The following is a 15,146-nucleotide window of genomic DNA, read 5'->3' as shown; positions in this document are numbered from 1 at the left end:
GTGGCCAGCCAGGAGAGATTCGGGTGCCACCCAGCTGATCAGCAGAACACCCACAGCTGGCAGCGTGTGTTTCTTTTGGTCGTGCACATCCACACATGCCTTTGTGCACATAACAAAATTTATTCCACCCAGGAATGGAAAAATCAGAGGGAATTAGAGGTTTAGGCCTTGTCCCAGCCTCTTTGCATGTTGCAGCTACAGGCGTCGATGGATGCAGAAGCTGTTACTGCCCCGTGGTTGTTTAAAGATCCTGGACCTTGGAAAGCCAGAGTTCCCCATAAGCTGTACACTCGTGCAGCCACTCAGGAGAGATTCCAGTGCGGTCCAGCTGATTATCACAGTGCCCACAGCTAGGGTTTGTTTCTACTTGGAGTGCACATTTGCACATAAAACATTATTCCGCACATGGGTGGGAAAGATGAGAGGGAGCATCGGTGGGCAGTGATGAGACACCTGTTGCACTCAAGCAACCACTGTTCTTACTGAGAATCAACTGAAATTGCAGATTCCCTGGAAAAGTTGTCTCCTGTTGTAAGTCAAGATCCCTCCAGGGAGGAATGGTGGATCAGTGAGTTAGGGTGCTGGACAGGCCTCCAGAGATTCACATTCAATTCTTGGCTTAGCCAAGGATGTCCTGTATGATTTGGGAAATGACTGAATGCTAACTCCGTGCCTCAGTTTCCCCTCTATATAATGGGGCTGCTGTCCCCCTCCGTCCCATGGTGTTGGTGAGGATACACTCCAGTAGCAGTCAGTCAGGGCTGGTAAGCGCATGGGCAGGCAGGCCCTAGGCCGAGCTCCACCGTGCTTTTTTGGGGCGCAGGGAATGCACGTAGAAGACAAAGAGATGCACTCTGACTCCCTGATTTCAGCCAAGCAGCCGACCAGTGTACAAGCCCAAGTCTCCAGAGCTAATCCGGGTGTGTGGACGGGCGACAGATCCCACCCCCGCCACCCGAGAAGGGAGACTCCGGAGAAATTAAGTTGAATGAGCCAAGAGAGCACGTGGCTGGAGCAGATATTTCTAGTGTTGTAACGAGAGCCGTGACGGGGGGGGCTGCGCGCTATTTGAGGCAACAGTGGGTTCTTTTTTTAAGACCAGCAAGATTGCTGAGATATTTACTCTGGATGACGTTCCAATTTTAGCGTGGCTGCCTTGGCTGTAATCGTACTGAAAATACCCAGCATGGGAATGGGAGGGTATTGGACACGCACGCACAGGACCTGTCTTGCCGCGGCAACTGAGGTCGTGAGCGGCTGCTGTGTCGGGGCGCATGAGGCTGGGTTGCTGTCTCCCCTCCAGGTTCACCGGGGTGTGGTAGGGCCTCTGTCAGACCCAGGTTCCAGACCCTGGTCTCGCTTTGGTGCCGGCTTATGTTTCAGTTGCACGAGTCGGGCCGGAGGGAGAGGGGAAGGAAAAGTTGGTGCCACGCTCAGACTGCTGGAGTGTGATTCTAGCCCAGTGTTTCTTCAACTCTTTATGTTCTGCAAACACTGGTGATCCGTGACCAACTCACCGGTGTGCCGCCAGCGTCTGGAAAAATAAACCCGTCCGCGTGTCGGGGAGGGGGATCTGTTTTCTATTGTTAAAACCAGATACAATGTTACTACTTCATTGCGAGGATACCTGCTTCAGTGACTGCCTTTTGGTTTTGCTGGGTTGGTGGCTGGCTGGCTGGTTGGTTTTTGGTCCGCCAGCAGGTTTTTTTTCCCCGAGAACATTTTCATAAGAGTTCCGCATCAAAAACTTTATTGTTTGGGGCTCCGTGAGCGCCGAAAGTTTAAGAAACGCTGCTCTGGAGACCTGAGTCCAGTTTCCAGCTCTGCCACGGCCTTTCACCTTGGGAGACCTTGGACAAGCGATTTAATCTACCACGTGCTTCTCGGTTTGCCATCTGTGTACCAGAGATAAGTCCGACTGTAGCTCACCGGGGGTTGTTCAGATGCAATCCGGCACTGATGGGTAGGGGCTCAGCCCCCGAGGTGCAGAGACCTGCCTCATCATTAGCACTGGGCTGAGGCCAGGAAGAAGCTGGGGAGATGGCAAATCCCAGCTCTGTCTCCTGTGTGTTGTGCGTCACATGCCCCTGCCTGTCTATCGCCCTTCTAGTTCCGCACGGCTGCCGGAGCTGTGTTGTCAGTGAAGTGGCGGGGGGCAGAGGGGAGCTGTTTCTACAAGGGGGAGAGACTCTGAAGCCCTGGCTCCCGGGAAGGTGTGCCAGAACTATGCCACCCATTACGTGCATGCAGATACGCTCACCGCTGCAGGGGCCGGGCTGCCTCTCCATCTGCAGGTGCCGTTCCCGAGTGTATGCGATTTACCCTGGGCATAGGTCTTCCCCCCGCCCGCCGTTGTTTGGCTGTTGCCTGGGTGTGGGACACCCCTGTTGCTCCTCGTGGAGGATGGGACAATGGGGCATGGCCTTCGGTGTTCCTAGAACCCCCAACTGGCTTGCTCCTGACGGGGTCCCAGCCATGCCCCTTCCCAGCAAGCTATCAGAAAGAGCCTTTGCTCCATCTTGAGGCCGCCCAGAGGTGCTGCGCCCTTGTGGGCGCCTGGCGTGCAGGGAGATGGCTGCTGGACTCCCTCTCCCCCAGCTCCTAACTGCTGCCTCCGATTCAAAACCCTCCTCGGCTCCTCCCCGCTCTTTGTTCAGGGCAGAGGTGTTACCTGCCAGCCTAGGTTACAGCCCCAGGGTCATCCTTACCCGCTGGGAGCTGCTCTGCCTGTCGCGCACACGTCCAGCCGGAGTCTCACACATGCACCCCCCCCACACACTCCATCACATCTCTCCCCACTTCCACACACAACTGAGCGGGGTCACTTTGCCAGTGACCTGGGGAAGTTCGGGGCCCTCCCTGCGTGACAGGGCATCGGCTGTGGTGGTGTTGTTCCCCTTGACATGGACCACCTCCATGTCGTAGTCCTGCAGGAGCAGACTCCACCGCAGGAGCTTGGCGTTGGCCCCTTTCGTGTGAGGCAGCCAGGTCAGGGGTGAGTGATCGGTGTACACGGTGAAACGCCGTCCAACCAGGTGCAGCTGCAGCTTCCCCAAAGCCCACCCCAAGGCCAGACATTGCTTCTCTATGGCTGCAGAGTTGTGCTCCCAGGGCAGCAGCAGCTTCTTGCTCAGGTACATGATGGGGTGTTTCTCCCCCTTGTCGTTCACCTGCATTAACACAGCGCCCAGCCCCACGTCTGAGGCATCGGTGAACACCGTGAAGGGCTGGTCGAAGTCTGGATTTGCCAGCACTGGGGCCCTGACCAGAGCCTCCTTCAGCCCGCAGAGGGCCTCTTGGCACTGCTCGGTCCAGACCACCTTGTCAGGCTTTCCCTTCTTACACAGCTCTGGGGTTTTCTTCCCTGTTAGCAGAAGGAGCCTTATGCACATGTCTCACGGAGCGCGACAGGACCTCAGGAGACCATCGAGTCCGGTCCTCTGTCCTCTTGGCAGGACCGAACACCATTCCTGGCAGATTTTTTTTAGTTAAAATCTGTTTGCCCCAGACCCCTAAATGCCCCTCTCCAGGGACTGAGCTCACAACCCTGCGTTTAGCAGGAGGCTGCTGAAACCACTAAGCAATCTCTCCCCCAGGGCCAATCCTTCAGGATCTAACATCTAAAGGGACAGAAGGAAAGAACAAAAGGTGTGAGAGAAATATTGTTCGTGTTAAGCTGTTAAATTACAGCCATCAATCAAAGCTATTGATGCAGGCTACAGCGTTGGTACAAACAGCTACCTTGAAAGTCTCAGACGATACATCCTCTGCAAGGCAGGTCCCCAGTCCGTACAGGCTTAGGCATCCCAGACCGTTTTCAGTCAGCGCCTCTCACCTGCCGGCCCGCTTGGTGCTTTAAAGAGACGCTAAAGGCTCTTCCGAGGCGACTGAGACTTTCCGGTTGCGTGGAATGTGAGCGGTGCCGGCCAAAGCTCCCAATGGAGCTCGGTGTCAGTGAAACCCTGGCTGCGGGGGTGACACGGGGAGGGCCAGGTTTGCCCACAGAGGGAGTGGGGCTGATGTGGGAGGGTGCTGGGCCACCGCTGCTCCTCCTTCCCCGGCTCTCAGCATCGGTGGCCTGGAGAAACAGTTCGGAGCAGGCGGAGTCGGTGCAGGGGACCCCTGGGGGACAAGGCTGTGGCCTGGGTCGTACAGGAAGTCAGGCGAGGTGCTCGGATGGCTCCTTCTAGCCTTGACCTCCATGGCCTTGACTGGAGACACACACCCCCGGACTGGGGAGCCCTGGAGAGCAGGACAGCCCCTGATCTCTGCTGGTCATCACGAGCACTTGCTAATGGGAGACGCCGCCTCTGGGCCCAGCTGGGCCAGGCCCTGCTTTGGGGCTCTCAGGGTTCGTAGCACAGCTGTGGAGAACTGCTGAATGAGCCGGCGTTGGGAGTCATTGATACCACCCGCGCCATTCTGGGCTTCCAACAGCACCGTCCCCAGGGAGCCAGAGGTGAATGTGTTTAGCTTGGGCCAAGCGGATTTTATTTCCAGCCCTCTCTGCACAGAGCTCACGAGCCAGCCGCAGGGAGCCCAGAGGTCCAGAATTCACACCAGGAGCGGCGCTGGTGCCAGTCTCTTCTCTCGCCGCGTCCCCAGCTCCCCCAAACGCCCTGCTCCGCGCATCAGGCCGCCGCTTCCTGGCGGATGTTCCGTGGAGCGCTGGTCTTCCGTGAGCAGCCCGCAGAGGTGCCGCCAGCGCTTGCGAAAACACGCCGAGGGTCTCTCTTTTCTGTTGTTAAAACCAGATAACAATGTTACTGCTGTGCTAGCTGCTACCTCAATTACTTCCTTTTGGTTTTGCCGGGTATGCAGCCTTTTGGGGGGTTTTTTGTTTGGTCTGACACCAATTTTATTTGGAAGAAAATTTTCACAGGCATTCCGCATTAAAAAGCGTCATTGTCTGGCGTTCTGCAGCCTCGAAAAGTGGAAGAGACGCTGCTTTAGGTAGTGCCTGATGCGTAAGGCAAGCTCGCTGGGCTGTGATTCTGTCCCTTTAGCTCCAGGAGGTTCTGGTGTACCCCACCTTAGAGCCACATCAGAGCAGGAACCCAGGCCGGGGTCCTGCCTTGCTCCATCCCCTGGGCCTGGACTGGAAAAGGCTCACCGGGGCTTTGTGCTTTCTCCCCTTAGAGATGAAGCGGCCCCTGAGCTTGCCCCACCTTGCCAAGAGCAGGCTCCACCTGGCGGAGCCAGCGGGCTGCCAGCCGGAGCAGCGTGCGAAGCGGGAGAAGAAGCAGCCGTCGTTCACGCTGTGCGAGGTCTGTAACATCCAGCTCAATTCGGCCGCCCAGGCGCAGATCCACTACAACGGCAAATCTCACCAGAAACGCCTCAAGCAGCTCAACAAAGGGAAGGTGCCGCCGGGCCAAGGTGAGTGCTCGGCCGTCGGGGCTCCTGGCGGAGTGGCCGGGGCGCTGGGAAGGGACGGACGTGAGGGTGAGCAAAGGCCCCGTTGCACGGCTGGGATCGCTGCCCTGGATCCCAGCGGCTGTGGCGTCTCCCTGTCTTAAGCGCTACCTCCGCTGGCTATGCAAATGAGAAGCTACCGTCTCGGCTAACCACCACGCGCCCTCAACAAATCCAGCCAATCAGTGTGCCCGTGCCCGGGTTGGAAGTGAGAGGACGTAGCCCACACCCCCACATTAAGGACTCTCTCTACCTCCTATTGGACACCCCTTACTCGCTTGGGTTTCTGAACCCAGATGGCTTGGCGGCTTGATAGCCCGATGATGGGTAGTTGCCCACGGTGCACTAGGGCTGCACCTGTGGTCCCCCATCCTGCCCCCCCCATTCCCCTCGTGCCTCTCATGTGCCAGGGCACCAGAGCCCCACCTTTCCCTGGTCCTTCCCCTCCCTCCCAGCACTTTCGGAGCCGCTGGTCACCTGATTAGTGCTCCGTCCCTGCTGCTCCCCCGCCTTGACGTAGCTGGAACGCTGCCAACAGCTGATTCGCGGCTGAGGAGCGGGGATGGCGCCAGGCTCAGGTGAGTCGCGGCTCCGAAAGTGCGGGGCTCCGGTGCCCCAGTGCCTGAGAGGTGTGGGGCGGGAGGGGAGCAGCCTGGGGGTCCATGGGACGCAGGTGGCCCCTGAGCCTCAGGTAGCCTACCCCGGCCCATGATCAGATCCCAGTCTGCTGCAGCCTGCTTGGCTGGGGAAGCAGATCCTCTCTGCAAGGTGGGCACCTGCTGCTCTTTCACGTCAGCATCAGCGTGGGTGTGCGCTACTCCCGGGCATGCATGAGCACCGTCACTAGTGCCCTGGATCGCCCCCGAAGACAGGCGGCGGCTGTTCTGGTTTTGGCGAGATGCCCTTTGGATACAGGCGTAACCACGTCGGGTCAGGAGAGCTGTTCCCTGGCCCATCGCTTTTTTTGGAACTTTCCCTTGGCTCACAAAGTTCATGAGCTGTTGGTGTGAAGGGTGAAGGACCCGTGTTCACAAGCACCGACGCGCCTGTCACGGGGAGTTGGCTTTGTACGGGGAGCTCCCCCGTGACATGGCCTGTTTGCTGCACTAGGTGGGGGGGACGTGAATTGTCAAGTGATAGCCGGTTCTGTGGAGTTGGTGCAGGGGACCTGTGGGAGACAGGCTGTGGCCTAGGTCATACAGGAAGTCAGATGAGCTGCTCGGATGGCTCAAATCAGGGGCCTCCGCAGCCGTCTCTGGCCGGGAGGAAACCACGATTAATGTTCCTGGTTTCAAAAGCGAAAACTCCAGTGAAAGTCATTGCAAACTGATGGGACTGCAGCGCTGCTGAAAAGTTTTACCTGCCGTTCTTTGGCCCCTGGGTTGCGGAAGTGGTGACCCTAATAAAGCGCCGTGCAGAATTGGGCAGCGTTCTCACAATGCTAAATCAGAGGTCCTGTAAGCCCCCCGATGGCTGCCCTGGATATAAAACGCTTTGCCTTTGCACTGGTTTGGCTTTGCTCACCATGGCGTTTGCCCTCGTGTGTCAGTGGATTCTGCAGGGTCGGGGTGAAATGTGGGCTGCTGTCTGTGGTGATTTCTGACCCGCCGTGACGTTGTGACTTGATATGTTACACCACAAACCGCTCAGTTAAAAGGCAGGAGGTAATCTTCCCATTTAATTCAAACAGCTCTGCAGCAGGGTTAGACCCGCGGCTCTCCGGGAGTTCACGTTTTCCATTTTTACTTCCTGGAATTCACAGCCGAATAACTTATCTGAGATGGCAACTGTCACGCTTGCCCGCAATAGGACTTTCTGGGCTCTGCCATTTCCCTTCTTTCTGTGCCGACAGCTACTCGGTTGTGCTTCGTACGGCCGATGGTGTATCGTATGGTAACGGCATGCGATGTCCTTGGCAGAGAATCCCCATCATGTGCCGCATCTGTGGTCCCAACCAGATAGTATGTGCAGAGGTGTCACAGAGTATGGGGGGTCGCGAGGCCCTGCACCCCCCATCTGCAGCCAGATGTGACTCTCATTCAGCAGGAGGAACGGGAGTTTTATTCGGCACCAGGGCAGGACGGAATGGACGTTACCTAGTTCAACCCACTTCTGCCAGCCTCCGAGGCTGGGATGGCCAGCTCCAGGTGCAATACAGAACGGACCTGAGCTCCCTTGCCTGCTGATTCCCGGCCCCAGCTTGTCGTTTTCAGCCAGGCATTCCCCGGGCTCAGGCTTCAGGAGGCTGGGAAAGGTTGCCAGCGGTAAGGCTGGCGGAGACCTTTTTAAACAGACGTCAGGGAAACGGGAGCCCACGGCAGCGGACAGGGAGCCCATCCTGAGGAGCAGCCTCGAAGCTTCCTGCAGAGCTACTGACTCCCCTCCCCCAGAAACGCCACTGATCCGTTGGAGCAAAGTGGGGGTTGTGGAGACTTCATTCCCCAGGTTAGGTTGCAGGTGTTTCCCACTGTCCTGTAGTAACGCCAGGTGGGTGCCTCAGTTTCCCTGGGCACAGCATCAGTGCATAGTTGGTGATGGGAATTTTGGTGCTGTGGCTTCAGACACATACACAATGGCCCTTTGTGGGCCCTTTGTAACTTTGGCAGCCAGGCTCCCTCCTGGAGCCTCCTGACTGCCACAAAACAGCTGTTTCGTGGCAGGCGGGAGGCACTGGGGGGGTGGTTAGTCAATGGGGTTGCTGTCAGGCAGGAGACACTCAGGAGAGAAGGCAGCTGAGGGAGTTTGGCTACCAGTGGGGCAGATGGCTGAGTTGGCCCCTAAGCAATATAGTAAGAAACAAGAAAACTTGCCGCTTGCTTGTTAAAGTAGCGAAATGAAAGCGGTTTTAAACAAGAGAGGATGAAGGGTGTAAACGTGGTGAAATCACATCATGGCATCCAGCTTGTCTGCAGGTAAATCAAAGGTCGCTTTTATGGCTAGGGAGAGATTTTTCTCATGATCTCCCTCTGGCTTCTGGAATTGATTAATTCTGCAGACGATAATCACTTAGCTTGTGCAGCAGAGAGCTGTGGCAAGAATATCTTGGCAAACGGATGCACTAATCAGCATGGTTACTGTTTATTAACTGCACCCAAAAGGAGCCTAGCGACACCAAATGATCACTCACTTGTCAGGTAAACTATTGACTTTTTGCTGTCTGGTGCTGCATTTCAGTGCAGAAAGCAGCTGGGAAGTTGAAAGCTGCAGAGGGGAGAGATGCTGTCATTCCTAGGTGGCTGGGTTAAAGTGACTTGTGATCTTAGGTGCTTTCTCAGTCAGGGCTATGTGCCCCACACAGGATCAGGGTCTTGCTATGGGAGGTGCCATACAAACACAGAGCAAGACACAGTCCTGCTCTACACAAGCGTCCAGTCTCACACACCAAGACGGACAAAGTGCGGGAGGGGAGACCAAGATGGAGAAGTGACTCCTCCAAGGTTGCAAAGCAGGTATCTGGCAGAGCTGGGAACAGAACCCAGCTCTCTCATTGCCCTCACCGCTAAACCGTATGTTCCTGCAGAAGGATGCTCTCCTGTGACGAATGAGAACAAACCTGGCAGGTGTCAGAGCAACTCCTAGTGGACAGGTGTCTGCGTTGTCCAAAGGGCCGCCTGCAGGGTGAGGTTCTCAGGTCTAGTCTATGCGGGTCAGACTGAGGCTGTGTATACACAGCAGTTATTTTGAAATAATGGCCGCTATTTTGAAATAACTTTGCGAGTGCCTGCACAGCCCAGCCGCGAGTCAGAAATAACTTCAAAATAGCAGTTGGCTTATTTTGAAATTGGCAAACCTCATTGCGCCTGTTTCAGAATACCAAGAAGTCCTGTGGCACCTTATAGACTAACCGATATTTTGGAGCATGAGCTTTCATGGGCAAAGACCCGCTTCATCAGAAGCAATGTCATCTGTTGCTATATCTGTTAGTCTCTAAGGTGCCACAGGACTTCTTATTGTTCTCGAAGATACAGACTGACATGGCTACCTCTGTGATATATTTCAAAATAGCTGTTTCAAAATTGGGGCTGTGTAGGCAGGGAATAGGGGTCTCAGACGGGGAGCCAGATTAGTCCGTATCTGCAAAAACAACGAGAAGTCCCATGACACTTTATAGACTAAAATATTTTGGAGCATAACCTTTCTTGGGCTGGGTTAAAGTGATTTGTGATCTTAGGTGCTTTCTCAGTCAGGGCTAGCTGCCCCACACAGGATCGGCGTCCTGCTATGGGAGGCGCCATATGAACACAGCTCAAGACACTTCGTCAAATGCAATGACCCGCTTCGTCAAATGCAATGACTTCTGTCGCGATGTCAGGTGCAATATTTCTTAGCCTACAAGGTGCCACGGGGCTTCTCATTATTTTTCAGGAATGGGGCTATTTCAATATAAGCTATTCCAGAATAGTTTTATTTTGAACTAAAGCTGCTGTGTAGACATAGTATTTCAGATCAGAGCTCTGAATCCAAAATAGGCTGCACTGTGTGTGGACGCACTATTTCAGAATAAGTTTTGCTTATTGTGGCTTCCCTGTAGTGTAGACACGTTATTCTGGAATAGTTTATTTTGGAATAATAACTCCGGAATAAGCTTTTCTGGAATAACTCTGTAGTGTAGGCATACCCCAGGTGATCCCAAAGTTCCCCTCTGCCCTTAAACTCTCTGAGTAACTGGCACTTTGCCAGTGGAGAGGCTGGGGGCTGAACGGGTTGCAGAAATGTGTTTCTTTCTGATGTTTAGACATGCTCCACCTGGGTCGGCACTGGGGTGGGGGCTGCGTTTGGGAAGGTTGTATGGGTAGAGGGAAACCTCCATGCTCAAGAGCTGTTGGTCTGACCCCTGAAAGCTGGGGAGAACCTGTGAAGAAGCAGTTGAATTAGAGTGGAATCCAGTCTCTGCTGTGATTAACTCTCCGGCCCTGTGCTGATTTCCAGGGGGTTGTCATGTTCTCGGACGCATGGAGCTTAGCGTGCTGTAGAACAGGATACCTTGTCTGTCCCATCTGAGCAGGTTTTTGGAAGCTGTTACCATAAGAGGGGGGAATATTAGGAAGGCCCTTTGTGCACTTTGATTCCTAGTTAAACATGGTTTGTCTGGGCTGCACTTTGCCTTGGGTCTCTCCTCAGGCATTCAGGGCTCCCCAGGACTTGCCCTGCTATAACAGTCTATCAGAGGCACTTAAATGACCCCCTTCACCACAGCACAACTCCCTGCTACAGGCAGAGCAGGGCTATTGCTCCCCTTTAACATATGGGGGACAGAGGCTGAGTGACTTTCCCAGGCTCTCACAGGAAGTCTGTGGCAGAGGAAGGGATGGAACTATGGCACCATCATCCTTGTCTTTGGTTCTTGTGTAAGTGGGTTTGTCTGGGAGACCAAGAAAGATGCAACTCCTGGGCATGGATATTCTAAACATGTATTGGACTGTTGTCCTCACATGTTCGCCATGACCGTGACAGTGACCTGACCTTTTCAAGCATCAGGGCTCCTCTACCTGAGCATCCTCTCTGTCTGCCCAGAGAGTGTAGCCAATTTCTGCTGCAGGGTGCTGACCTGGTCCAGCACCAGCATCTCCTGACAGATTGTTCCCTGTAACATTTTTCGTCCATGTGAGGAATAAATTTTAAGTGCACCAATGCATGAGCAGATGCGCACCACCTTGAAACACGTGCTGCCCGCAGTGGGAGGCCGTAGGCGCTCTGCTGATCAGGAGGACAGGATTTCATCTCTCCTGGGCCTGCAACCAAGCACTCAGCTTACAGGGAACACTGCTCCTGACCCTCTTTAGCGGCTGGAATGAAGGCGGTTCGGTCAGAGCCCAGCTCTGCTTCTGCAGTGAGCGATTTCGGCTCCAGCCAGCCACTTTGCTCCGGTTTCCTGGGGATGGCAGCAGCGTTCTACGCACCAGGACCCGAAGATGCTCTGCAATCCCAATTACACAAATGAGGCTGACGCTGATGTGATTAGCTGTCAGCAGTTCCAAGGAGAAAAATTGCCTGCTCTAAGTGGGATTTCAGAGCCTGGATTTTGCCCGGGAGTCTGAACAGAGACCTAAGCACAGAGACGGGGCAGAGCGAGGCTTTCCCGGCAGAAAGCAAAAGAGGCCGGTTTTCCCCATTGCTCTGCACTTTGTGCCGTCCTTGGCAGCGCTGCATAGTGGATGCCTGTAAAACAATGCTCTGGCATTTATGCTGCAAGGGGTGTCTGACAGCCAGTGTTCCCTCAGTTTTTTTCCATCCCTGGGCAGAATAAATTTTGTCATGTGCACCGAGACATATCCAAGTGCACCCCACCGATAGAAACACACGCTACCAGCTGTGGGCGCTCTACTAATCAGCTGAGTGGCACCTGAATCTCTCCTGGGTGCCGCCCAAGCGCTCAGTTTGCAGCGAACACTGGTTGGAGCTGTTCCTTCAAAATCCCGTTGCTGCAGAGAGTCTCAACGGCACTTTGAAGCACTAATAAAGCTACAGAGAAAGACCTTCCCTGTGCCTGAAATTCCCATTCTGGGCTCTGCCCTTCAACCTACGCCTACCGGCTCAGGCTTGTTCCCCAGGGAAGGTCGGGTGGGATAGTACCAGCACTGCAAAACCCACCACGCGGACAGAGCTGCCTGGGCTCTGAGTCACTGGAGGGGGGAGACACCCACTGCTCATTTGTTCTTGCACTCTGCCGTGTGCAGTACAGAAAGACCCAACTGGGCTCTGTCTTGCTCGGGGGCTCAGAGAGAGGCCGAAGGCACAGCTCCTTGCTGACGTTTGCAAACCTGTCTGTCCTCCCAGGCGCTGGCAGAGCCCGACTGAGCAAAGACAAAGGTGCAGACGGGTCCAAAAATTAGCTTCTCTGGCTTCCCTTCATCCCCCTCCTCAGTTGTTGCTTCCCTGCTTTGGGGACTTTCTGGAGAAACTTGGCAGGGAGCACAAAGGGTGCAGCTGGCCTGTGAGACATGCTCGCAGCGCTCATTTGCCCGCACGGCTGAGCTGATCTCTGATCCTGATGCTGGCTGACAGGTTTAGTTTTCGATACCGAGGCCAAAAGAACAGTTGGGAACCCGGAGGAATGGCTGACGACAGGGCAGAGCGGCTTTTGGGGGTGTCTCTCGGCCCGGTGAAGTTAACCCTTGGTAAATTTGTCCTTTAACTGTGCCTCCTCCGCAGTGGCTACCGATCCGCTCCTCCTTACCCGCCCTAGCACTGGTTCAGCAAGGAGAGTGCAGTGACTTCTGCTTAGCTTCGTTTTGCCATCCTGCCAGTCCTCCCGTCTGTCCGGTAGCTGGTGAGTGCGCTGGGCCAGGGAGAAGGATGAGGCAGCCTGGGAATAGGAAAACCTGCTCTGTCACAGGGCCGGCAGCGTGACCAGAGAAGTACAGGCACCGAACTCCTGGTAAGCTCCGTGCCTAACTCCAGGAGTTCCCGATCTTTCACTTTCAGCTGCACCCTTTGCACTCCCTGCCAAGTTTCTCCAGAAAGTCCCCAAAGCAGGGAAGCAGTAACTGAGGAGGGGAATGACGGGAAGCCAGAGAAGCTAATTTTCCCTCTTTCAGCCACCCCCAAACCGTTCGCAGCCCCCCGTCTAGCTGGTATGTACACTTCATTCCATGAAAAAGAATAGCAGAGCCTGGGTTTTCAGCGAGCATTTCATATTATTGGAAGATATTTAATTTAACGCTAATCGATTGTAACTTGGCAATTTATTCAAAACGTGGCGTCTGTGACCGTTCTTATTGATCATTTATTTTTTTCACGGTCCCCCTGCAGTATCCTCGCGGACTCCAAGTTGAGAACCACTGCCTAAGTACGTTTAAAAATCCCTTCCCCTGGGCTTTGGGCCGTCTGTAAACTATGGAAAGAGGAGCATTTCCCCAGTGCCCTGCGTGTGACCGGTGGTCCTGCAACCCAGATGACAGTACCCAGATTCATCCCACACTGAACAGGGCCGGCTTGAACTGGCGCCCCCTCTGTTGGCAGGTGGAGAAAGCCCGGGGGGGTTGCTGGTGCATGACCCTGCCAAGGATGGAACCTGGGAGGCACAGCCACGGCCTCTCTAATTTTGCCCCCCCAGGTGACATGCGACACATCAGCTTTCTATTGGGGAACATGACACAAGTCATAGGGTGAGACCAAGGGGTTCTGACTGTGGGAAGGGGCTTGGGGCTGAGGAAGGGGGGGGGTGCGGGAGTGTGAGGGTTGAGGGTGCTGGTTCGAGGGCAGGGCTGGGGTTGAGGAGCTAAGGGCTGGGACAGAGGTTTGGGGTGCAAGGGCTCTGGCTTGGGGGGTGCAGGCTCTGAGGTGCGGCTGGAGGTGAGGTGTTTAGGGTGCCCCTTACACGTTGCCTGTGCTCCCAGTGATCACACTCACTTGTGCGCACGTGCACACACACACCGTCTTCTACGCTGCAATCAGTGCAGCCCCAGTGACCTCGGCGCGGCCACCAGAGCTGAGCTGAATTTTGCTCTCTAGCTCCCTTGCAGATGTGCCCGACCTTCTGCGATCCTGAACCAAAGCTGGGCCCTTTATTTCTGATGAATTAACAAATGTCTTGTCATTCGTCTTCCGTTTTCTTCCTGCAGAAGGATTTCAGACAGCCCCATGTATCCATTGATTAGCTATTGACGGGTACTGGGAGGCTCTGCCTCTGCCGAGGGTTGCACAGACCGGTCCCTCTTTCTGTCTGCTTATGGCTTTCGGCTGCCGCCACTTCCCCTCCCTGCTTTGCTGCTGGATGTGCTGGGTGCTTTGGGCACAGGGCCAGGGTGTGGATGAACCCACCTTCGCCCCACTGCATCCTCACACAGCCAGAGTCTGCATCCCTGCCCCAGCCCTGAATCCCCTTCTGCACCCCAACCCCCTGCCTCAGGCTCAGAGACCCTCTCAAACTCCAAACCCTCATCCCAAGACCAAGCCTTCACCCCCTGCCCCAGGGTGGTGGAAGTGAGTGAGGAGCAGGGGGTGGCAAGGAGGAGGGAGAAGGTGGGCGGGGCACCAGAGAAGGGGCCGGGCAGGAGGCGGGCTTTCAGAGAAGGGGTGGGGCAGGAGGCGGGGCTTAATAGGAGGGAGGGACAGGAGCAGGGCAAGGGTATTTGGAGTTGAGGTAGCTCTTGGATTGCACTTAAATTCAAAAAGCATTCTTGTGCTTATAAAAGCTGGAGACCGCTGGGATAGACGCTAGCTCAGGGGTCAGCAGCCCCCGGCACAGGTGCCAAGAGCAGCACTCAAGCTGATTTCCATCAGCATGCGAGGTGGGAGCTCAGCCCTGCCCGTCCTCCCCCAGGCAGCCGGGAGCTGGCTCAAAGCCGGGCCGCCTGTGGATGAAGAAAAGACCAGCTCGTGCTGCCAGCTCCCACCTAAACGGTAAAGCTCTGTGGCTGCATTTCCTTATGCATGAAGCTATTGTCACTAGGACTATTAGTGACTTGAAAAAGTATCCCTGGCCCTCAGCCCGTACGCAGAGGTCCAACGGTCACATTTCAGCCCTGCGGCACGTAATGAAGACAGACCCTCAGTCGGATTTTGAAGACCCAGGGAGGAAAGGAAAAGCTGCGGGCAGTCATTTGTGACTGAGGAGGGAGCAAAGACTAATCCATTACCGCTGGGGTGTGTTTGGAGGGAAAGGAACGGAGAAGAGGTCTGCAGCAGGGTTTGTCCTTAACTCCCCGCCCCTGCTCCCCAGGCAACATGCCACTGAATCAAAGCAGCGAGCGGTATTTTAATATGTGCCCCAAAGAACTTGTGTTCTG

General features: G+C 55.2%; 1 protein-coding gene across 2 annotated transcripts in view; it reads left to right on the top strand.

Moving 5' to 3' along the window:
• LOC142002745 (zinc finger protein 385C-like) overlaps positions 1-15,146 on the top strand; it is a 142,115-nt gene that overhangs the window by 28,462 nt on the left and 98,507 nt on the right. For both annotated transcript variants that reach the window (XM_074979114.1, XM_074979113.1), the window contains exon 2: positions 5,140-5,379. In XM_074979114.1, coding sequence (XP_074835215.1) covers positions 5,142-5,379 — 238 coding nt within the window. In that variant the 5' untranslated portion in view covers positions 5,140-5,141. The remainder of the gene's footprint in view (positions 1-5,139; positions 5,380-15,146) is intronic.

Source organism: Carettochelys insculpta, chromosome 28, assembly GCF_033958435.1.
Source record: "Carettochelys insculpta isolate YL-2023 chromosome 28, ASM3395843v1, whole genome shotgun sequence".
Lineage (NCBI taxonomy): Eukaryota > Metazoa > Chordata > Testudines > Carettochelyidae > Carettochelys > Carettochelys insculpta.
Note: the sequence above shows the minus strand (reverse complement) of the source record. Positions and strands in the feature narration are given on the sequence as shown.